At 48.0% G+C, this 22,881-nt stretch overlaps 1 protein-coding gene across 4 annotated transcripts in view; it reads right to left on the bottom strand.

Annotated features, from left to right (window-relative positions):
• Window positions 1-22,881, bottom strand: part of TCF20 (transcription factor 20) — a 191,933-nt gene that overhangs the window by 36,448 nt on the left and 132,604 nt on the right. For all 4 annotated transcript variants that reach the window (XM_027593144.2, XM_027593146.2, XM_027593147.1 and 1 more), the window contains one exon: window positions 14,526-20,207. In XM_027593144.2, coding sequence (XP_027448945.1) covers window positions 14,526-20,207 — 5,682 coding nt within the window. Of the gene's footprint in view, window positions 1-14,525; window positions 20,208-22,881 lie in introns of those variants that run through there.

Below are 22,881 nucleotides of genomic sequence, written 5' to 3'. Positions count from 1 at the left end.
AGACTATAGCCACGACCCAGGAAGACTGAACGTGCAGCATCCCAGGTGTTTCGTATCCCCAAGAAAGTTTAAGAACTACTGGTTCAATCCAGCTTCATGGATATGGACCTTTTCTTCTTTATTTTCTATTTTAGAAGCTTAATCCCAGAGTAGAAGATGCTCAGCAAAAAGGTAATCTTAACTTCAAGAGAGGATGAAAATGGAAACTTGTAACTGACATGACCAAGATTAGAGATCTTGACTAAATTCAACAAGTACCTCCTCCACCTCCAATTTTTAAATGACAATTGACTGTTAAGACTGATCTCATTTTATCCCTTAAAACAACCTGACAGGGTAGTCCAGTTATTATCTCCATTTTAAGGGTTAAAAATTTGGGCCAGGAGAGGCTCAATGACTTGTCTATCATTACAATTTTCCAAATAGCCAATTTTCTAATGAATAATTCAAGGATAAAATGAGACCTACAAGAGTTAGTAATCATGACCCCTTTCAAAGATTCTGTTGGGTAAATGCAAGAGCCCCTTTTGCTCTTCTTGTGGTCCTTTTGCTCTAGGCAGCCTGGTCAGTGCACAGCGGTTATGCGATAAAAGGTTGTTCTCCTTCAGGAGTAAGAACACAAAGGTAACACACACAGGATGGTGTTGGCAAAATTATTTAAACTGTTTGAAAATATATGACTATGGCACTTCAGAATTCCCAAGTCAAATTAAAGAGCTAAAGGCAACAACTGGTGTTTGCTGGTGGTCTCAGAGCCTTTGAAGGCCCAGGTAGGGGTGTGTGTGTTGTGGGTGTGATTTCCTGAGGTTCCCTAGAGTTAATCTGGAAGCTATTTCTGAATGTAGAGTCTCCTAAAACTCACCAACAAAATCTTATTGGCACACTCACTATAAATGGAGCTTTTTCCCAGAGGAGGGGTGGGATACAGTGGGTCTGGGAGAACGGAATTCCCTCGCGGAGAGATAATATACGGGAAGTGACTCGCTTTCATGAAGAAAGGGTGCCCGCAGCACTGTAAAGCCTCGCCCTGCTAGGAGGCGAAGCCACAGCAGTTTATAAAGATACCTCCCCACAACCACATGGCCGCCCCGCACAGTGCTCTTCCACCTCTACTGCGGACGCTTAGCATACAACCCTGGCCCGACATGTCACCACAGAGGAGACAGTCTTCTCTTGGATGGTGTCCGGCCCACGGTGAGTGTGCTAAACGCTAACGACTGCTCGGCCACCTGTGAGGGGCAGGAACATGAGACGAGATGAGACGAGATGAGACGGAGGAGAGCTGAGTGAAGGGGCTGCTCGGAGAAGAGAATGAAGAGTGTGTGCCTAGTGGACCGTGGGTTTCTGAGGACATGAGGAAAGGGCCCGGGAAAGGAGAAAAGTGTGGATCTTGATTTGTGCCTACTTCTCTCCCACTCACTCTTCAAATTCCCCAAGTCACGCTGACCTATTGGCAGGTCCGGGCACACCATGAGCCTCCCTGACTCAAGTCAGCTGCAGCTTCTCGGTGCCTACACAGACTGCAACCCTCACAGCACTTGACACAAGTGCTGATGTAAGCGAAGCTAAGAGCAGAATTCCTTAATTCCGAAACGGTCCTACTTCACTTGGATGTCTAGGCGGTGTCTCAGGCTTCATGTGAACACAATACACCTGATTTCCCCCACCAAACCTGTTCTTCCTCCAGGCTTTCCAGCTTCAAGAAATGGCAGCGCATTCGTCGCACTGCTCCTTTGCCACCCCTGCTGACGCAGCCCACAGGAGTTCGCTCCTGCCCACCTCTCCGAACTCATTACCCTCTCCCCGTAGCCATTACCGTCTCACCACTCTGCTTTTTCTGTTCCTCACATCCACCAGACTTGGTTCCCCCCTGTACAGAGCCCCTGTACGCTCTGTCTAAAATGCCCTCTGATCTCAAAGGCTGGCTGGTCATACCACTCCCACCTCAGCCCCTCAGGGAAGTTTCCTAGGACCCCCAATCTAAAACAGCTCCCCAGGGGGCTGGGTGGCTCAGTCAGTGAAGCGTCCGCCTCTTGATTTCGGCTCAGGTCATGATCTCTGGGTCGCGACACTGAGCCCCGTGTCAGGCTCCGCGCTAGGTGTGGAGCCTGCTTAAGATTCTTTCTCTCCCTCTCCCTCTGTCCCTCCCCCGCCACTTGCATGCTCTCTCTAAAATAATAACAATGACAATAATAATAACAAAGCAGCTACCCAATCACTGTCTATCACACTGTCTTATTTTAACTATGTGCATGGATTTGTTCCCAGCACCTAACAGATACCAACTAATACTGGTTGAATGGACAAGGGGAGGGTGCTAGTAACTAGGGCTGGACGCCCGCACTGGCATGGCCACACTTGGGTTTCAGAAACATCATTTCAGAGCACAGGACAGACCACAGGGTAGCAAGACCAATCAAGATGCTACCGGAGAAAAGATGATGGTCTGGACGGGGGAGGGAGGTGGTGACAATGAAGATAGGAGAGAGATTTGAATTATTTAGTTAGTAAAAACAACAGGATATAGTGAGTGCCTGGACAGGAGTAACAGGGGAGGGGAAAGGGGAGAGAGGGGTCTGGGATGGCTCCAAGGTTTTTGTTTGGGGCAGAAGACAGCATGGAACCAGCGAGGGGACACTGGTGTCTGCATATTTTGGTTTAGAGTGAGGACACTGGCAGGTGGATAGACAGCTCTCAAACCTGAGTTCTAAGTGCCATTAGGTGATGTTCGCATTCAGAAAGCATTCTCCCTTCTCAAAGTGGAGGCCGTCCTTTAGACGGTCGGGCTGGGATAAGCAACACCAGTGGCAGGACCCCGAGGTGACTGCCCTCTGGAGGTCATGTGTTTGTCTCAAGAGGCACCCACACTGAGACACATGCACAACAAAACCTTGCATGATGCCATCTACCAAGGGCAGAGCCCGTTGCAATGGTCCCCCCAGCACACCACACCATAAAGAGCTACTGGGGCCAGCAATTCAGATTGGCCATCCATCTCTCACCCATTAATGTTCTCGCAGAAACGATATAAAGTAGCGGATGGAACAAAGCTGTCACTCAGTCTCATTACCAAAACACATTTTCACCCCTCTCTTCAATTCTTTTATGCAAAGTTAAAATTCTAACCAGTATTTTCATAACTGATTTTCAATTATATGTTTTAAAACAAGTACTTTTAAGTGGTATCCAAAGGCCCAGGTCCTACCACTAAACATCTGTTGCTCATTACATATCTCTTAAGAGACCCTGCTGGTTACAGGTTCACCCCGCACTGCACTGAGCAGCCATGTGTCAGGCACTACGGCGGGCTCGGTTGGGAATACAGTCACAATACATGGCGCTAAGTGGCACAACTAGGGTAAGGGGAGTGCTGGGGACTTGCTGTCTGGGGAACCAGGTGACAGGTGAGCTGGTTTGTTTTTAAATGTGCTTTTCATGAACAACAGTGTTTAAAATGCCCAGGCCTGCTGGGAGGTGCAGTCTTGTTTCCGCAAACAAACATTATCATTTTTGAGGGGCTGCCTTTTCAAAGCATTAATACATTTTGATTTCTTCCAGAAGGAACTCTACCTAGGAAACAAACAAAGAGAACCAACTGGCAACTCTCCTGTTGCTTATGTTAATGAACTATTATCCCACCAACTTTCAGTTTTGTTTTTTTTTAAGATTTTATTTATTTATTCATAAGAGACAGAGAGCGAGAAAGGCAGAGGGAGAAGCAGGCTCCCCGCTCAGCGGGGAGCTCAATGCGGGATTCGATCCCAGGACCCTGGGATCATGACCTGAGTCGAAGGCTGACGCTTAACGACTGAGCCACCCAGGCGCCCAGCTTTACGTAGTTTTTGAACCACAACAAAAACAACTTGCAAGTGAACCAAAGCCTTATACCTGAGACCTGACATGCCTCAACCAAGATTTAAACCTCACAGACACAATTTTCAAAGTCTAGAACCAGCCAGCACCTCACGGAGCCAGTCACAAGGAGTACACCTGCGAGTTAAATGAACACAGACATTTTCCTAGAAAGTCTTCCACTGGCCACTTAGTGAAAACCCGTAAGAAATGAAATGCCTCCAGAGTTGATGTCGCTGCAGCTGGGTCCCACTCCCATCTTGAAGTTTGTTCTTTCAGACGGAAACGTGTCATTGTGTTGACCTTGGTCCCATGCATCTGCTTATGTGGCAGCTCTTCAGTGCTATTCTCACAAGGCACATTCCTAGACAGCAGTCTGCTGCCAACATATTCAGATGAAGTGTCAGCTCAGAAGCGCACACAGCCAAAATCACTCCCCTGTACCTGGCTTACCAGGACAGGGTCATACGGGGCTGAGTTCTTTCTCGTCGGCTTGATTTCTACCCAGTGAGCTTAATGACAGGGACGCATCTCCACTAAAACAACAAATGAGGACACCTTCCAGGACTGACACCAGCTCACAGCACTTACATCCTTTAAAACCACCTCAGCTCAAAAGCCTCTAGGAATCATTTACTGCCCACCAAGGATGCTACCTGAGCTCCAGCAAAGTTAATTTAACCCCAACAGTCCTCTGTCACCATCCTATTTATAGATGGGAAAACTTTATCTAAGAGCTCTCCAAAAGTCTCACTTAGGTGGCACTCCTGAAGAAAGGGCTTCCCTATATCCACACTTTCCAGATAACTGAGTTTTCAGACTTGGGAAATTATGCACAGAAAAATGACAAATTGAAGGGAAACATTAAAATTCCAAATTAATGATCAATGGACATAAAACATAAAAATTAATAGGGAACAACAGCAATATCACTAATACAAGAAATAAAATTTAAAGGAAGAAATTAAAAATTAAAAAATATCTAATGTTGCTGAGGTTATAATGGGCTCGCACGTATCTGTGGATGATCGCAGCTCAGTATGATCCTTTTTGGTTAAACCACAAGATGATGCCTACCAAAACCCATAAAATATTCACACTTTTGAACTTAGCAGTTTAACATCTGGAGATTTTTCCCTAAACTAAAACTCCACGAATAGAAATATTTACTATTACATAAAAAAGAGTAACCAGAAGCCTCAATGTCTAACAGTGCAGGAGTACTTGGCTAAATTATGTTACATACATGTTAAAACAAAATACCATAAGTTACTATGCAAGTTAAAATTACAAAATTAAGTGAAAAAAGCAATACAGCCTTGTGTCTCTAGGTAATGGCAGAGACTCTCTGGGTCTGGATCCTGACTCAATTTCATCCAGGAGGAAGCCCACCTCAGAGGGCTGCTTTGCGGTTTAAATGTGAGAATTCACGCACAGTGCTTGGAAAGCACTCAATTCATGTTAGCAGTTGTTACTACGCTATATCTAGTAAAACAAGCACATGGACAAAATCTAGAAAAGAGGCAAATTTATTGGGTTATCAGGATTGTGGCTTTCTTCTACCTACAGTTCTAGTAGTTTTACAGTATGAGCAACATTGTTATCATTTACTCTTATGTAAATAATACGTAATTCTCTCATAAAAGGTATTTTACCTTTTCAGGACTCAGGAGTTAAGACTGCCTCAAGCCCATGGACATGCCCGGCGCCCCCTCTAAACCCTGTGGCCAGTCTGTTAAGCCTGCTCTTCTGTCCTTTCCTGTTGCTTCCTGTGAGTGGAACTGTCTCAGACCCTCCAAAAATAAGCATCCGTGCATAGTGACAATCTGAACCTCAGAACCCATCTGACCTCAAAGTAAAGTGCACGCACTTTGTCTGGTCTCAGTTCAACACAGAGAGGCCTGAAGCTACATCCTGGAACTCCGAGAAAATGGGGTGCTACCATGCACAAGACAGCTTTTTCCAGGCCCCAAAAAGCAAATGTTTCATATTAGCTCTCTCACCATAATTAAATGCAATTTGGTATTCCACTGTGTTGTCAATAATGTCAATGTCTTGAAAAATTATCAGAAAGCCAAAAGTAGCAAATGACCTCTTCTGTGCCCCCTCCCGTTCCCAACCATATTACAGGCAATAATTATAATGGTAGCTTAATGTCTGATAGCTCTTCAGAGTTCTCTATGTAGGACTAAAAAAAAACAGACAGATCTCATGATTTCCTATTTCCTCCTACTTTCTTGCAACCCGGATTAAGTTTCCTGGTTTTACATTTATGCAAAAAGCTAAATAAAAACCAACCAGTCCTTATGAAAAGTACTGTACTAGAGACCCAAAGTGCCAACGACCTGAACATGCATGCAGATTCGGCTGGGCTGCTTTCACGCCTAGTAGTTTCTTCTGCCTGCTACACATCAGCTACAAAACAAAGGTCTCCCTTCCCTTGACCTCAATCCCCTCTTTGCGGTTACTGGTGTCTTACCCAGCCCACCCCATCGGCCAACCTGCCCGCTGAATGGGAAACCTCAGCTTTATCCCTCACTTCCCTTTACCTGCCACACCTAATCAGTTTCTGAATTCTATCGACTTTAAATTCCAAACGATCCTAGTACGTGTCCCCTCCTTCCGGTTCCCTTCTCTGCCCTTCAGCCCTCAGCATCTCTAGAGAGATCAATGCCACAGCCTCTCAACCAGTGGACCTGCTTCTTCCCTCCCCCCGCCCCTCGTTTCGCCCAAGTTGCCTTTATAAGCCACAAACCTGATCATGTGATACTACACGCTCAGCACTGCTGGTGGTTTCCCACTGCCCATAAATTAAAGGCTCAACACTTAGGCTACAACAGAGCCCTCTGCAGTCCTCATATACGTATTAGCTATTTTAGGGGGTGAGGGGGGAGGTGGAGTGCGGTTGCTCTGAATCATTCTATGAATTCTTAATTATTTTGGATCTCCCTTACAGCGCTGACCCAACAAAAATGTTTATTTAAAAAAAATAACTTTATTACTGGGTAGCCTCTTTACTTTGGCCTTAGGTAATTACTATCAAAAAATGACCAACTCCCAAGAACACTAATGCTTTTACTTAATGTGCAAGGCAGATTTTACTCCTTTCCTTCTGCCTCCTCTCCTCTGAACGATCTAACTCCCGAGAACGTCTGTGTGGGCTGCTGCTAGATCATAAGACACTAATTAACACTGCACCCTAAATACCACACACCTTGCCCCCCACAAACGTGAGTTCCCACAAGAGTAAAAATGCAAAGAAAATGGCTGTTTCCTATGCAGGGCAACTTCCCTTCCTGGGAAGAAACGCTAGTTATGCTGGCCTGGAACGCTACGTGAACTACAGCTAAGTGGGTGAACAGGAACACATCTTCACTAGAACACGTAAGGACACCACCCTAGGACAGATACTGGCCCACAGCACTGGCCCAACATTTCTCTACGTAGCTTCCAAAGAGTCACTCATGGTCCTAACAACCTTCTTTACAACAGGCACTATCAGCTTCCATAATTTATAGATCAAGAAGGTGAAGCACAGAGGCTAAGCGCCGTGAGCAAGTGACCAGCTGGGAATGCCAAGTGCTGGAATTCACACGAAGCAATGTGACTCCAGGACTCTCACCTAACACCCACCTCCCCAGCTGCTGAGCAGAATGGCCAAGGCAGAAAGGTGAGGAGGATCTCTGAGGGCACGATTAAGCTGAATGGATTTTCCCTTACCGGACTTCTTTTCAATAAACAGGAAGACGGGAAAAAATGGGCCTGCAGTTGGTGGCCTTCAGGGTCCTACAAAATTGGCCTTGGGCTGTGGTAAGAGGTTAGGCCAGGGGGCGGGGGGGAAGCTCCATTTTTCTTAACAGTATGGAATAAAGGAAGCTGTACGTACATCCTGGAAAATTCAAGCGCTCATGTGGGAACCGTGGGGCAAGGCGTCACTTTCTGTGTGAATCGCATAAACCTTCCTGACAAGGTCCAGGAGCCTTGCTGCCAAGTACTGTTCCCCACACGCCAACAACCGTGGGACTTGGGGCCAAGGCTCCCCGACCTGTGAAGGGAGCTAAGGGCCCTTACAGCACTTTAACTTCAGATTTGTATTGGTTTTCTAGCAAGGACTCAGACAGCTGTTGAATTGAAATGAATACCTACTTTTGCATGCTATTTGATCATGTTAGCTCTTTTAACACATTATCAGTAACTAGTGTAACAGCTCAGGGATGAATTATTTGGCCTGGTATATATAGTGACCTGTCAATATTCTTGTTTATGGTGGTTTACCTTTAGCATTTTCAAATAATCTATCCTTTATACATTTTATTTATTTACTTATTTTGAGAGCATGGGGAAAGAGGGAGGCAGAGGTGCAGAAGGAGATGGAGAGAGAGAATCCTAAGCAGGCTCCGTTCCCAGCCCAGCACGAGATCATGAGACCTCAGACCCTGAGATATGACCTGAGCCGAAATCAAGAGTTGGACACTTAACCGACTGTACTACCCAGGTGGTTCCTATAAGTTTTATTTTAAAATCAGGTATTTTAAAATACCTTCTCTCATCATCCTTCCATCCCTAAAAGAAATAAAGAAATAGACTGTAGGAAAACTCTTTCAATTTGTCACAATTTATTCTGTAACATTATATAAGCAGTAAAATTCCAAAACTGCAAATTTCATGATACTTCTTTAGAATTTAGAAAAACCAAATCCTGAGAGAAAACGACACTTTTCTCTGGAGGTTTAGTCTCAAGGTCATCACTATGTGATATAAAAGAGAGAGCACACAGGTAGTACTAAGAAGAATAGGTAATCAGATAATCATACAACTTTGAAAGTCACAGGAACAGAGGGATGAATGAACCCTGGTGCCTGAATGTGTTAATACAGTCAGGCTGGGACAGCAGTGTGAGCTGTGGCAACGCAGATCAAGTGACAGCTTCCAGAGGGGACAGGAGAGGAAAGAGTGTAAGGAAGCCAGGGGAGGGGAAAAGGGAGGGAGGATGAGGAGAGGGTACAGGGGAGGGTTGGTCTCTGCTTTTGAGAGGGTACAGGGGAGGGTCAGTCACTGTGGGGCATGTGTGTCTGGCAAGTCAAAAGCAGAGACCAGGAGTTTCCGTGGGAAGGCTTCAGCAGGACCCTGGTGGTGGCAGCATCCTTGGGCGGGTGGCCGCCTACTACTAACTTAGGGAGCACAGATGGAAATTCAGGGAGCATATAGGATAACGCCTTTATTTCACACATAACCAGAGAGGCTAACTGATCTGTTTTTGATGTTCTAACATGCAGTTACATTTTCATAATGTCACAGATATATTAATACTTTTACACTTGCCAAATCAGGTTTTTTGTCACAGTTTAAAGTAAATTAGAGATGGAGGACGGATCTATTTAAACTTGTGTTAAAAATAAACTTCAGGGGGGCGCCTGGGTGGCTCAGTCATTAAGCGTCTGCCTTCGGCTCAGGTCATGGTCCCAGGGTCCTGGGATCGAGCCCCACATCGGGCTCCCTGCTCCGCGGGGAGTCTACTTCTCCCTCTCCCACTCCCCCTGCTTGTGTTCCCTCTCTCGCTGTGTCTCTCTCTGTCAAATAAATAAAGAAAATCTTCATAAAATAAATAAATAAATAAACAAACTTCAGGGGTGCCTGGCTGGCTCAGTCAGAAGGGCATGTGGCTCTTGATCTCAGGGGTTGTGAGTTCGAGCCCCACGCTGGGTGTAGAGATTAAATAAAACTTGAAAAAAAAAAACCCTTTACATATAATCCTTAATATACTGATCAAAAGAAAATTAACCCAAATCCAGTTAACATACACAAATTCCCACGGAGGCTGTTAAGGATCTGTTTGGAAGGGGAGCTGTCAGCCCAGGTGGTGGTGGAAAGAAGGGAAAGGAATAAACACAGGCCAGCTCTCCTGAGAGCAGAGGACACTAGAGATCCCTGTCTGCCACCACAATCCTGAACCCTGAAGGCCTTCACATTCCTAAATGTAGCAAACATGACTTTTATATACCAAGTTATACGTATGTCTGTTTAAGAGGAAGTGCCTCTGTCACACCATCCACAGCAGACAAGAGGTCACTGTGGGCTCACATATACAATCAGACCAAGATAAAAAGGCAAAGGTCAAAGTCAGACAAAACCAAAGAGGACTTGCAGAAATGAAAGGAGTAAGTTCCCCCTCAGAAAAGGAAGGGGAGTGAAGGCCATCTGCTGGAACAGGAATGTTCTAGTTTTCCACAATTTTCACAGTATGACACAGGGAGGGAGCTACTGTCTCTCGAGGACTTCATATTATTTTGTTATAGTATCATGCTTGTCAAAACACCTGATAAATACATGGGCCAAAACGGATCTCTAATGAAATATATGTGGCCTTATCTCAACATGATAGGGTTGGGAGCATACTTATTAAGTGGACTGAAATTGAAAGCATCTGCTAAAACCTAAGATAAAACTAGACTCAAAGTGGCCTTGACAAATTGAAATAGCATCTATCAAATTAAATAAGAGAAGGCAAGTTAGTGTAATTTTAATTTGTTCTCAAGTACATCAGGAAAAGGAGAATATAAACTGGGCAAATAAGACAGAAAAAGATCTTGGGCGCCTGGGCGGCTCAGATGGTTGGGCGTCTGCCTTCAGCTCAAGTCATGATCCCAGGGTCCTGGGATTGAGTCCCGCATCGGGCTCCTTGCTCAGCAGGGAGTCTGCTTCTCCCTCTCCCTCTGTCTCTCCCCCTGCTTGTTCTGTCTCTCTCATAAGTGAATAAATAAAATCTTAAAAAAAAAAAAAGACAGAAAAAGATCTTGTAGTCATAGTGGAATCAGTCAGCTCAAAAAGCCAAAGCAGCACTTTTTTTTAAACCATTTTTAAAATCAGCGCATCCCTGGGCTATACCACCTGAGCGTGTGTCGCTAAAGCCAAGTCATCCTTTATTCTGAGGGTAATGGGATGGTACCGTCTCCCTTCCCATCTCACTGGGTGGCTTGTGGGAATAAAACAGATGTGAAAGTGTACTGAGAAATTAAATTCAATACACAAAGCTAGCATTCTATTCTAAAACAGAGATGTTACATAAACAAAATGGAATCGAGGGAAGAGAAAAGTCTAGTATTTTTTTTCTTAAAGCATTCTTTTTTTTTTTTTAAGATTTTACTTATTTATTTGACAGAGACAGCGAGAGAGGGAATACAAGCAGGGGGAGCTGGAGAGGGAGAAGCAGGCTCCCCGCTGAGCAGGGAGCCCAAGAAGGGCCTTGATCCTGGGACCCTGGGATCATGACCTGAGCCGAAGGCAGATGCCTAATGACTGAGCCATCCAGCCACCCCCAAACTTTAGTATTTTTAAAGGGCCCTGGCATCGTGTGAGTACAATATAAGGAAATAAGCATAAAGCTACAGTCTGAGATTTATTTAAGATTTGTCATGAAACTAATATAACGTTATAGGTCAATTATATCTCAATTGAAAAAAAAAAAGACTGGTCCATTGTTTGGATTCTGAAACCCGTTATTAAAAGAGATGGTGGCATTTGCAGCCCTGGTGGAGCCAACCATAGAACCTCTACTATACAGAAGCAGCCTAGGGACAAAAATACCTGCTTTTATGCCTTTTACCTTTAAAGGAAGCATTCCAACTTTTATCCCTTAGAACATATGATTAATTTGAAGTACTTCTGAAATAGCTGAGGCTGAAATTAATATTTTAAAAAACAAAAAACACTTTCAGTATTCTCTACCTAAATTGCTTCATGTTATCTTAACCACCTAGTGGACGATGAGGGGTGGGGGGATGGGCAAGAGAGAATGATTTATCATATTCAGCATATCTGTTCTAATTATATAACATGCCAGATTTTACTTTGAGATCAAAGCTGACAAGTAGTAAGCTAAATTGTCACTTTCTAAAGATACAGACTTCCGATTAGGAATTTTAAAAGGCAGGCCCGCGGGTCATCAACCTTTCTGGGACAGAGGGACCACCTGTGGCTTAGGGTGGTCATATTCTCAGGTGCCTTCTACTTTCTATAAACTAGACCTGGATTGAGACACAGGATTTAGGGATCTGCTGGGCAGGAGCTAACCTGCTGATTACTGGTTACCAATTACTGCTACAGAATGTTCAACAGTTTACACACAGAAGTTACTCTGAGAGATATTAATAATATTCTATGTTGAAATAAAGAAAACACTGGCAGATGGGCAGGGACACACACCTAAAATAACAAATAAACCAAACAAAACAAACCACTAAATATGGCAGGCAGGCCACCAAATGAGGCAAGATGATGACTGATAGACTAGGGAGTACTCAGAGTTGACTATTTAAAGAATTTTGTACTTTAGGGTCTTAAATGTTATGTCTCTTTAAGACTTTCGTATTGTAAAATGTCACCGTGTCTAAGAAGCAAATCTATTCCAAACCTGGGGATTGGGAGTGACTATGGTGACGGAGAGGGAAGGAGGGAGGAAAAAACCTCATGTGGTGGGGGAGGGTCTTAGAGGGAAAGCAAGCTCCTCGTGTGACTGAATTAGAATGTTCTAATATAAGATGATGGACTCTGAAAAACAAACTGAGGGTTCTAGAGGGGAGGGGGGGTAGGGGGATGGGTTAGCCTGGTGATGGGTATTGAGGAGGGCACGTTCTGCATGGAGCACTGGGTGTTATGAACAAACAATGAATCATGGAACACTGCACCAAAAACTAATGATGTAATATATGGTGATTAACATAACAATAAAAATTTTAAAAAAAGAATGTTCTAATATAAAAATATATATATGTAAACTTCATATTAACTACATTTTTTACTGTAGTTTATAGCCTTGACTTCCTTTTTATCAGACACTCTTATAAATTCTGGAAACAAGGCAATGATAAAATATAACGCTTTTGGTGGGGGAAGTACAGGGGGTGAGCAAAAGAACAGTATGAAGTATCCAAGAATACCATGATCCAGGCTGATACAATCCTTCTTCATTATGATTGAAAATCATCGGTATATTCGTCAAGTATGGTAAATTCTAAATATAAATTAATACAAAAACTCTTATGTAATTAAGTATCAGAGACTGAACATACATTTCCACTTCTTTTCCCTTCCCACAAAGATAAAGGGATAAACTTATACAACAACTTCACAAGGACAACCAAGAACGGGAAAGGGAAAACACACGAGAGATGTCCCCGTTTCCGGATGCTGGCAATCAGACAAAGAGGGCGCGACCCAGCGGTCTGAACGGCACAGAAGAGGAATGAGCGCAGGAGAGGGGTCACTAGAAAGAACACCAGGCACCGAGTGGCACAGAGCCTGGGAAGCAGGTGTCTCAGAAAGTGGGGCCAGAAACCAGGTCATTAGCTCAAAATTTTAAGAGGAGTTAGGTCCTTAACCCAGCCCAATTCAAGCAGTTAGCGGTCCCCGCAACAGGGATGTTCAGAGAAGAAAGATGTTTTGAGAATGTCAGAAATGAAGATAAATAAATAAATAGTTAGATGGTACAGCGGAAAAGAGTGTGGAGAAATTAGAACAAAAAGGCAGAGAGAGAGAGAGAGAGAGAGAGAACCCAGGAGAGAAAAGGTAAAGCCAGAGGACTGATCCAGGAGGTACCTAATTCACAGGATTCCAGAAAGAACAGAGAAAACAGAGGGAAGGAAATTATCCAAGAAACAACACATGACAAACTTCCCCAAGTGGGAGATGGGAGACAGGAGTTTACAGACGGCAAGATCTCCCAGGGGGAGCAGCACAGCGAGTGAAGAGACCCACCCCAAGGGAAACCGAGAAGATCCTCAAACCCTCCAGAGGAGAAAGGCGGTACACACACTCACACTAAGGACCGAAAACCATGCACGGCTCCCGTCCCCTCCAATGCGGCGCCAGAAGCTCGAGGACAAGTCAGGAGCCAGGACTCCCAAGACAGTGAGAGAAAACTGTTTCAAATCTAGAATTCTATACCCAACCAACCCTCAAGTAAACATGAGGATGGGACAGACTCATATTCCCATACAAGCCAAGATCTCGGGAAACTCCTTGGGGATGATGCACGGCGTTAAATGAGGGCGCAGACTAAGAAAGGCAAAGACACGGGGTTCAGGAAACAGCATTCGCTGGAGGAAAGAAGGGAGTGACAATGATGACGAACACCCCAGGATAACAGTTATGAAACTAACCTAAAGAATGAACATTCTGTTGTCAAGTTTGGATTAGAGAGATGTGGTCCGAGAAAAGCTGTAACGACATGAATTAATAATTCTAGAGAAATGAAGAGTTTCAGAAGAAAGGCGATAGAATCATAGCACACTTTGTAAGCATTACAGTCAGATGTTGAAAAATGGGGGAAAAGGATCAATAAGCAAAACAAATAGCAGCAAAAGCTCACTGTGTAGAAAGCAAGGAAAGCGGCAGAGCAGTCGGCAGGCGGGTTCGAGCAGGGGTAGAGCAGGGACGCTCGCTCTGCTACGCCGTGCTGCCTGAACACGACTCTGTAACCTAGGGACCCGTATTCCCGATAAAAATCAAAGTTAAACAAATCTTACAAATTACTTCATTTTCCGTCCACCGTGTGGGCCTAGGGGCTCTAATCTGGAGGCATTACCACGTGACGCCTTAGAGTAAATGGCAAGGCTGGGCGGAGTAATGGAGGAAGGAACAGGGAGAGCGAGCCCGGCAGGGGGCGCCATACTCACCATCTCTCTGGCTATTTCCAGCGCCTCCTGCAGGCCGTAGAGCCGGCCGCAGACCAGGTAGATTCCATTGGCCCAGAGAATACAACCCTCATGGACCCAAAATTCATTGCTGTCAAGAGGTAGTTCAGGGATTTGTAACTCCAGCTCGGGGCCACCTTCTGAAGTGGTGGGCACGGAGGGCTTTGAGTCCAAAGCAGTCTTTTCACTGCTGCCCTCAGCGGTGGCTTTCTTACAAGGGAGCCCCCGGGACAGGGCCCGAGGGCCGCCGCCGCAGTCTTCCGAGCGGTGTCGCCGCTTAAACCTGGGGTGGGCGGCCAGGCTCCTCTGCTCCTTCTGAAGCTGCTCCTCCTCCTCCTCAGTGTCCGTCTTGCAGCCGTTCGAAGCGCTTTTGTGCCGTACCTTCACTTTGCTCTGCATCTCCGTGGCCCGCTTGGCAGGCGGGTTCTTCGGGAGAGTGGCTGCATAATCTTGTGGATAAAAGGGTCCAAAGAGGTCGCCCATGTTCCGGTAACTGGCCCACTTGCCACACAGACAGCAAACCAGGTGCCCCATAACAGAAGACTCGGTCACGACGGGGCCCTGCAGCACGAAGGACGAAGCTGGGAGCGCCTTGCTTTCAGTGCTGCTGGGTGGTGGGGTCAGAGACCTCTGCCCCTTCCGGCCCCTCACCAATTTGGTCTGTTCTTCCTCTTCGGCATTGATGATTGTACAAACGGCTCCAAGTTCACACTTATTTACTACATGGATATAAGGGAAAAAAGACTTGTTCTTGGCATCGGTTTTATCCAGTGGCTGGGTGGCATACTTCAGTTTGATCTCCGGTTCTTGGGGCTCCACGATGGGGACTGCTTGTTTGGTTTTCCGCTTCCTCGGCTGTGCCCCAGGCTTCCTTCTCTCCCGCCTCTGCCTCTGCTTTTTTGGCTTTGGCTCTCCATCTGCGGAAGCTTCTGGTATCTGGGGGGGCTGCGGGGGTGGAGGCGGTGGTTGCTGCTTCTTTTGCTTGTTCACGCTACCAATGGGTCGTCCCTTCTTCTTTCCTGAGGGGAAGTACCCCTTCGGGGGGAAACCCTCTTGTTTGGGGGAAATTGTCACTGTGTCATTCTCTTTCTCTTCAGCCTTGGGGTTTGCCTCAGGGGCCGACACGCCCGCGGGAGGTACATTCTTTGAGTCAGGAAAGATTAAAGGTGCAGTCCCACCAAGGGAACCATCTGGTCTCCCTTGGTTACTCCCAGGCTTCTGTGAGGTCACGGATGTCATGGTGCCAGGGGGGTCCTTTCCAGCAGTGACCGTGTCAGGGTGTGTCTCAGTCTTCACTTTGTCATCCCCACTGCCACGCCACTCCTCTGCAGACCTCGGCAGGGGCTTTTCAATGTTCAACTCCTGGCTTGTGGGACACACTACGTCAGACACCAGCTCACCTTTTCTCTTCTCCATCTCGGCATCCTGAACAGCAACGCTCCCGCCTTCGGGAGGGCCGCTCTTCAAAGACAGTATGTCATCGAGAGTGACCGTGTCTCCCCCAGCCTCTGCGCTGTTCGAGGATGCACTCCTCCTAATATTGGGGGACGTGATCTTCTGAACTATAGCTTCCAATTTCAACCCCCGGCCTTTCCGGGGGGGCAGTATTTTGGTCTTAGCAGGACTTGTGAGGGTAACAGCGGGGCAGTTTCTACTATCTGGACTTGGAAGGTCCTTGGCGGATTCTCTCTTAGGGACAGATTTGACATCCTGACTGTGAGACAGATGCCCATAGGAATTGAATGCTCTATCGGCGCCTTCTTTTGGTGGGTGAAGGAGGCGCCCTTTATCTTCGGTGTTACTGTTCTTCACATCTTGTGACTGCCTCTTGCTGGGAATGGGAGAGATAAAGGAACGCACACGCCTCCGCATGATTAAGGGGTTTTGAGACGAATGATCCTCTTGGCCTGGAAGCCTGAGCATAACATTACTAGGTTTGGATGACTGTGGCGTGTCGGCGAGCCCATGTCCATCAGCCTCGTGGGGCGGCCCATACCTCTTCTGATTGGACATTCCCGGAGGACCGCTGCTTTTGGCTGGAGAAGTCTGCCGAGAAAGATCCCAACAAGATTCTTGTTGCAACTTCTGGGAGCCATGCTTCAATTCGATGCCTTTGTTAGACAGACCATCACTAGATATGAGGCAGCGCCCCCCTTCCTGACCGCTGGGGTCATGGTAAGTCCCCATCGGTGGGCCATACATCATACCATCTTTGTCATTTTTCAGGGGGCTCCGCACTCTGTCAAGAAACTGCTGCTGCCTTGGGCTCTTCCGTGGCCCCTCCTGCCTGTGCTGGGCTGCGGCGATCACTCCCTGAGCAGAACTGCTGCTCCAGTCTTTATATTCCTCTTGTTGCTGTTGGTACATCTGTCTCTTGTAATGGAGCTGAGAGTTCAAGCCTGCACTGGGGTCCCCATAAGCATGAGCCCGAGTGTTGGTGTGGTAAGCAGAGGCCAGGCTCTCCGAGTTGGGAGAGAAGGGAGCGTGTAAAGAACTCCGGTTGGCCCTCTCTGAATAGGTCATGTGCGGGTTCATGTGATGAGGGTCTCCGCCTGGGCCTCTGCTCCTCCCAGGAGACATCTTCAGTTTTTCTGAGAAGTCATGATACTGCGAAGGGGACCGACCCCTCATACCCTCCCGACCACCGACTCTGCCAGGGACCCGCCGCATTGGCGTGGGTCTGCTGTCTTGGGGGCCATAGTCTGAGACGGAATCGTGGGCTGCCCCAGGGCTGGCGTTGCCTCGGTAAGACTCGTGCTTGATGCTAGCAGGATGGCAGTGGTCTCCGGATTTCTTGTTGTTGAAACTAGCTTGAGATTTGGATTGTTCAAAGTCTTCCTCTTTTATCTGCCCGCTCTGGGATTTCAGCTTTGTTTCCATGGATACCAACCCACCTGGAAGAATGACCGACTGACTTAAACTTGGATTGAGCCGTTCACTCCTCCCAAGTCTGGTGTCGGCACCCATGTGTCCCAGTGAGTGAGCCCCCGGGTCCCTGACAATCTGTCTTAGTGGAGAAATATCACAGATCACTGATCTTCTTTCAGAGAGGGAACCCCCGGGCTCATGGGCTGATGACTGAGGCTCTATTTCAAACTTTCTGGGAATCGGATAGTCAGCCAAATTGATCTGTTTCATTTCGGGAGCCGTGCCACTTGACTTCCTCTCCCAAGGGCCCCAGTGTGGGTTTTCTAATAGGGACCCAATGCTTTTGTTCAAAAGGCCCCTGCTAGCTAACTCATTGGTTTGACTGACCAAGACATTAGGCCTCGTGGCTCCTTCCAGGCCACCAGCCATGCCCTGATGCTCCTGAGTACTCCTAGAATATCTCCTGTCAGGGTGGTGGTGGTAACCCTGAAGCACTTCCTGCAGGAGGCTGGGGAACTTCTCGTTTCTCCCCTTTCGCTCCCCGTGGCCAGAGAAATCCCCCTTATCTTGGCCTGTAGGGTACTGAGGAAAGCTACTGACATTTCTCGGCACGGCTGACCCGAGACTATCTCTGTAACTATAGCGCAGGCTTCCAGGGGATTTGCTGGGCTCGCTCCTGCCTATAAAGCCCGAGCCCATCGCAGAGTGCCCGCCCTGGCCGTTTCCCTCTCCATTGTGGTTGGAGTTATTATCTACATTCTTATTTCCTTTGCTCCCTCCCCCGGGGGGCTCTGGCTGTGGGACTGACGGGTGACTGGTTTCCTTTGCCCCTCCAGTGCTGGGGGGCCTCTGAGCGGCTGTGGGATCATCCTCTTGTGAGCCTTTATCTTGCCCACCAGGCTTTTCTACCCGACCTGTCATGGCTTCCCGGGAGACAATCACCCCAACGGTCTTCTCATTGACTTTGGGGTTGCCCTCGGACGACAGCGGTGTGTCCTTAGCACCGGGCGAGGCAGCCTCTTCTCTGGCCGCGGGACTGGCGTTGAGTCTGGGGGCTTCGTTCTGAGTGCCTTGTGCCGGGGAGGAGCCAGCTTTCTCGGAGGCCCCGCCCTTGTACGTGGTGTCAGAGCTGGTGCTCTGGCCACTTAACTGCCTCACACGCTCGCCTGGGTCCTCGGAACTGCTGGAGCAGCCTCCGTCCAGCGACTCGGCCATGGGGGACTTCAGTTGTTCTTCAGGCTGTGAGGAGCCTTCGGAGTTTGTGCAGCTGTCTGCTTTCTTAGAAGAGGAGGAGGGCCTCTTGGAGGTCTTCTTCTGAGGGGTCAGGGCATCGGAGAGTAGCATGTGCTGCACGGTATTTGGAAGATTGGCCACTTGAGTACTCAGGGCACTCAAACTACTCAGCCCAGGATCCGTCAGTCGCTTTTCCGGCACTCCTTCTAGTCCAAACCCTTTGAAGCCCGCAGCATGAGAATTAGGACTGGGCATCATTGAGGGGGTCGGGCTGAGCTGGGGCATCAACTGCAAAATTCTGTTCCTGGAACCCATGGGCACGCTGCCTTGCCCACACTGGAGGTTCTCCCCACCCTGCATCAGAGGAGACGGGGTGGAGCTACAGCTTGGAGACTGAACCACAGAGGCCGCTGGGGAAGGGTTCGAGATGGGGCTGAAGTTCTGGTGGAACTGCATGGGGGACCTCACAGGAACCTCAGGCTGGCTGTACTGTCCCACCTGGGCCTGCAGGGGCAGCTTGGTGGCAGCGTTCGCGTACTGCATCACATGCTGGGGGGGGTGCTGGGGCGGCTGCTGCGCCGGCTGCGGCCCCTGCTGCGGCCCCTGCTGCGTCCCTGGCGGCATCTTCGCCTGCTCAAAACTTTTCATAGACTGAGGCTGATAGCTGTAATTGGACTGTGTTCCATAGGCCTGGGCGTTAGAACCCACGCCGTGGCCCTCGTACTGGGAGCCGGCATTCACGCTGTAACTGCCGTCGTAGCTCTGGCCGGACTGGCTGAAACGCTGCGGGGAAGGGAAGGAGGAGGAGGCGGCGGCAGCGGAGGACTGGTAGTGTTGGCCGAACTGACCCACGCGCAGCTGGTAGCCGGCAGCGGAGGACGGCAGCGTTGAGGGCCGCGGCATCGGCTGCAGATGGGACGACCCAGATGCCGGCTGGCCGGTGGCTTGCGGCAGAGGCTGATGGGACTGGTAAAGCTGCTGTCTCAACTGCTGTACCTGCTGCTGCTGCTGGCTGGAAGCCTGCTGCGGGTACTGAGCACTGCTCCCTGGAGAGAAAGGGCCCGTGTAATCCTGCTGGTAATGAGACACACCACCAAGAGCAGAGTGCTGTGCCTGAAACTGGCCCACGTGGCCCTCACTCCCATACTGATTGCCAAAGCTGCTCCCCTGGGGGGGTCCGTAGCTCTGCACGGGCCCCGAAGGCCTTCGCTGAGGCGGCTGCGGGGTTCCTGTCGTCACGGGGTCTTTACTGCCTGCCATGTAGTAAAAGTCTCCGGCCTCTTTCCTGAAACCCTGGTAGCCCTGATGGCCGGAGGTCTCGCTAGCCATCGCTGCTGCAGCCGCTGTTCCCCGTCGCCCACCACCACTGCTGCTGCTGCTGCCGCCGCCGCCGCCTGTGCCCCCAAAATTCTGGAACATCTGGGCCTGACGCGGGCTGAACTCCTCTATCCGGGATGAGCCGTGTACCTCCTGTGGGTAGCTCTGCTGGTCTCCGTGGTAACTGCTCTGCTCCCGGAAGGACTGCATACTGTTCAGCAGCACGGCAGCAGGCCAACAGCCCTCCTGGAAATGGAAGAGGAGAGAGAACAATATCAGACACGCATCTCCTCCGCACCAAGAAACTCAAGCCTGGGTGATGGAGGGGATACGATAATTCAGATGCCCAGATGAAGGGAACTGGTTTGAATTTCACCTTTTCTTTCTTATCCCATCCATTTCTGAAAATGCCAATAAGCAGAGAAATGGCCTCAGGGGTGAGGCAGAAGTCTATGTGAGTATGAAAAGAAACATTCTGGGTAAATACAAATTTGGTACAGAAAATAAAAACAAAAACAACAACAAAAAACCCACCTCATTATTAAATTCATAAATGAGCCCCCAACATTCAACTGGGCGAAAATATGGGGCTGTGCTATTACTGTTAATTAAAAAAAAAAAAAAAAACAGCAATTTTTAAGTCAGTCTTCCAGTTATGCTGGGGAGGGTGAGAAAAAACACTTTATCTATTTGCTTTCCTGTATTAGCCCGATTGCCGGACTGAGGTCTCAAATAATGATGAGCGCCAGGCAGCCCCTCTACTGGCTGTCCCTGCCCTCCCCAACTTTGAGAAACAGAACTGGCCCGAGAACAGAAATCAGTCTCTTGTGTCCAAATACACGTTAGTGCAGGTTTCCTGTAATTACCAACTACCTGTGATGACTGGCGACCCCAGGACACTCAACTCCTCTCATTATATGGATTCCTTATTGCTGCAGCAATCTGCACAGACCCAGGCTTAATCTCTTTCTTGACAGGTAGTTGTGTGCAAGGCATTCCTCCCTTCAACCATCTATCGTTAACTCCCAGGGACAAAAGACTAGGCAGCATAAACCAAAGCAGCAGTGACCATTCTTCCAGATTCTTTCTGGAGCTCTGCAGGAAGTTCCAGCACCTCTAACACCCACATCATGTTTTATTTGCCAATCTAATATTCATAGAGTTATTATTGGCCATTACTGTGAAAGAGGGAATTGAAATGGTCACTCTGGAGGACAGTACAAGATACAGAGGAAAATAAAAATTCATCAAGCTCGGACCTAGACTCATCCCAAAGTCATCTGATTGGGTCAACACCTTGCATTACCTTCACTTATGTAATCAGCATGTAATGTACCACTCCTCTTAGATAATTAATCAAGAGATAATTTCATTTTGCCTTTTGCCTGGGCCTATCTCCTCAGAGTCAGCTGAGTAAGACAAGGCCAAACTGCTCCAAAAGTCTTTCAAATCAATTATTTAAAAAAGAAGTTGCAAGAGGTGCCTGTGTGGCTCAGTCAGTTAAGTGTCCAGCTCTTGGTTTCGGCCCAGGTCATAATCTCAGGGTTATGAGATCGAGCCCCATGTTGGGCTCCAAGCTGGGCGTGGAGCCTGCTTAAGATTCTCTTTCCCCCTCACGCCGCCCCCCCCAAAAAGTTGTGAAATACCTATGGGTTAGGGTAAGTTAGGACAAAGTTTTCCTACAATGGCTTACTAAGCTAGTTTCTTAGTTCCTGCTCAGGAACTAGTAGACAATAAAGTTGCTGGCAGGAAAGTCAGTGATCCTTTTAAAAGGTAAGTTGGATTCCTTGTCCCCAAGCCCAGTGGGAGATCCCCATCTCATTCAAGTGAAGCTGTTCTGGGGGTCCCTCTCTCCACCCCATTACCTCCCTGACCTCCTCTCCCGCGGCCCACTGCTCTAGTCCTGCTGTGTCCTGCTCCCGCGACCGCCAGAGGCATTTCTACAGAGGAATTTTGCTCTAGCCTCCGACGTGCTTCTCCTGTAGCAGCATGGCTTGCCCCCCTTACTTCCTTCCAGTCCCTGGGCAAATGTCAACTGACTGGTAAGGCCTCCTCTGGCCATCCTATTCAGAACAGCTAACTCCACCCCTGAGGCTGGCCTTTCCCCGACAGACACAGAGACGCTACTTGTGTACTATCTGTCTCCCCACTAGAATGCCGACTTCCTAAAGGCCAGAGACTGTGCCTTGCTGTAACCCTCACGCCATTAAATGGTAAGGAGCACACAGCAGGCATTCTGTGAACCAGCAAATGGTCTAAGAACTAGGCTTTAGAGAACTAGGCTAAAACATACCTACTCAGAGGTGGTGGTGTGGCGGGGAGATGAGAGAGTTGCAGGAAGAGAAAATAGAACATGATCGATCTAAAAGCAGAGCTGGGGGATGCTGAACACCCTGCCTGAAAAATCCTCCAGGCCCAGTTCCAAGGGAAAAAACCCAACTTGAGTCTACATGAGAGCCCTAAAGAGGCTTTGGAGAGTAAACGTGGGTCATGGCTGAAGATGGTCAATAACTCCAAACTCAGAAAGCTGCCCCACTTCTTCCTGAAATATCTTAAGTCTAAAATAGCTAGATGAGAGTCTACTACTTTGATATTAAGTTTGATTATATAATCACATGACCCAAAGTCATCTTTAAACATTCAAGTACAAATAATCTCAGAATCTAAAGGAAACCGCTTCTCATCATCTTCAAAATGCCGCTGCAACAGACTGCTCTTTTCTGCGTTCCAGTGAATCTGCCGGGCAACAGACCACAGCTTACCGCAGAGCCCGGGACAGGAGCCACCCTTCACACGCACTGTCACTGGCCCTCACGGCACGGACATCCTCATTTTACAGATGATGAGACTGAAGCACAGAGCTCCCAAGGCTCCTGAGCAGCAGGCCCCCTCAGGCCACGTTCCTAGTGCTGCACTACCC

The sequence above is a fragment of the Zalophus californianus genome, chromosome 9 (genome assembly GCF_009762305.2).
Source record: "Zalophus californianus isolate mZalCal1 chromosome 9, mZalCal1.pri.v2, whole genome shotgun sequence".
NCBI classification, from domain to species: domain Eukaryota; kingdom Metazoa; phylum Chordata; class Mammalia; order Carnivora; family Otariidae; genus Zalophus; species Zalophus californianus.
The sequence above is the reverse complement of the archived record's forward strand: the minus strand, read 5'-3'. Positions and strand labels throughout refer to the sequence as shown.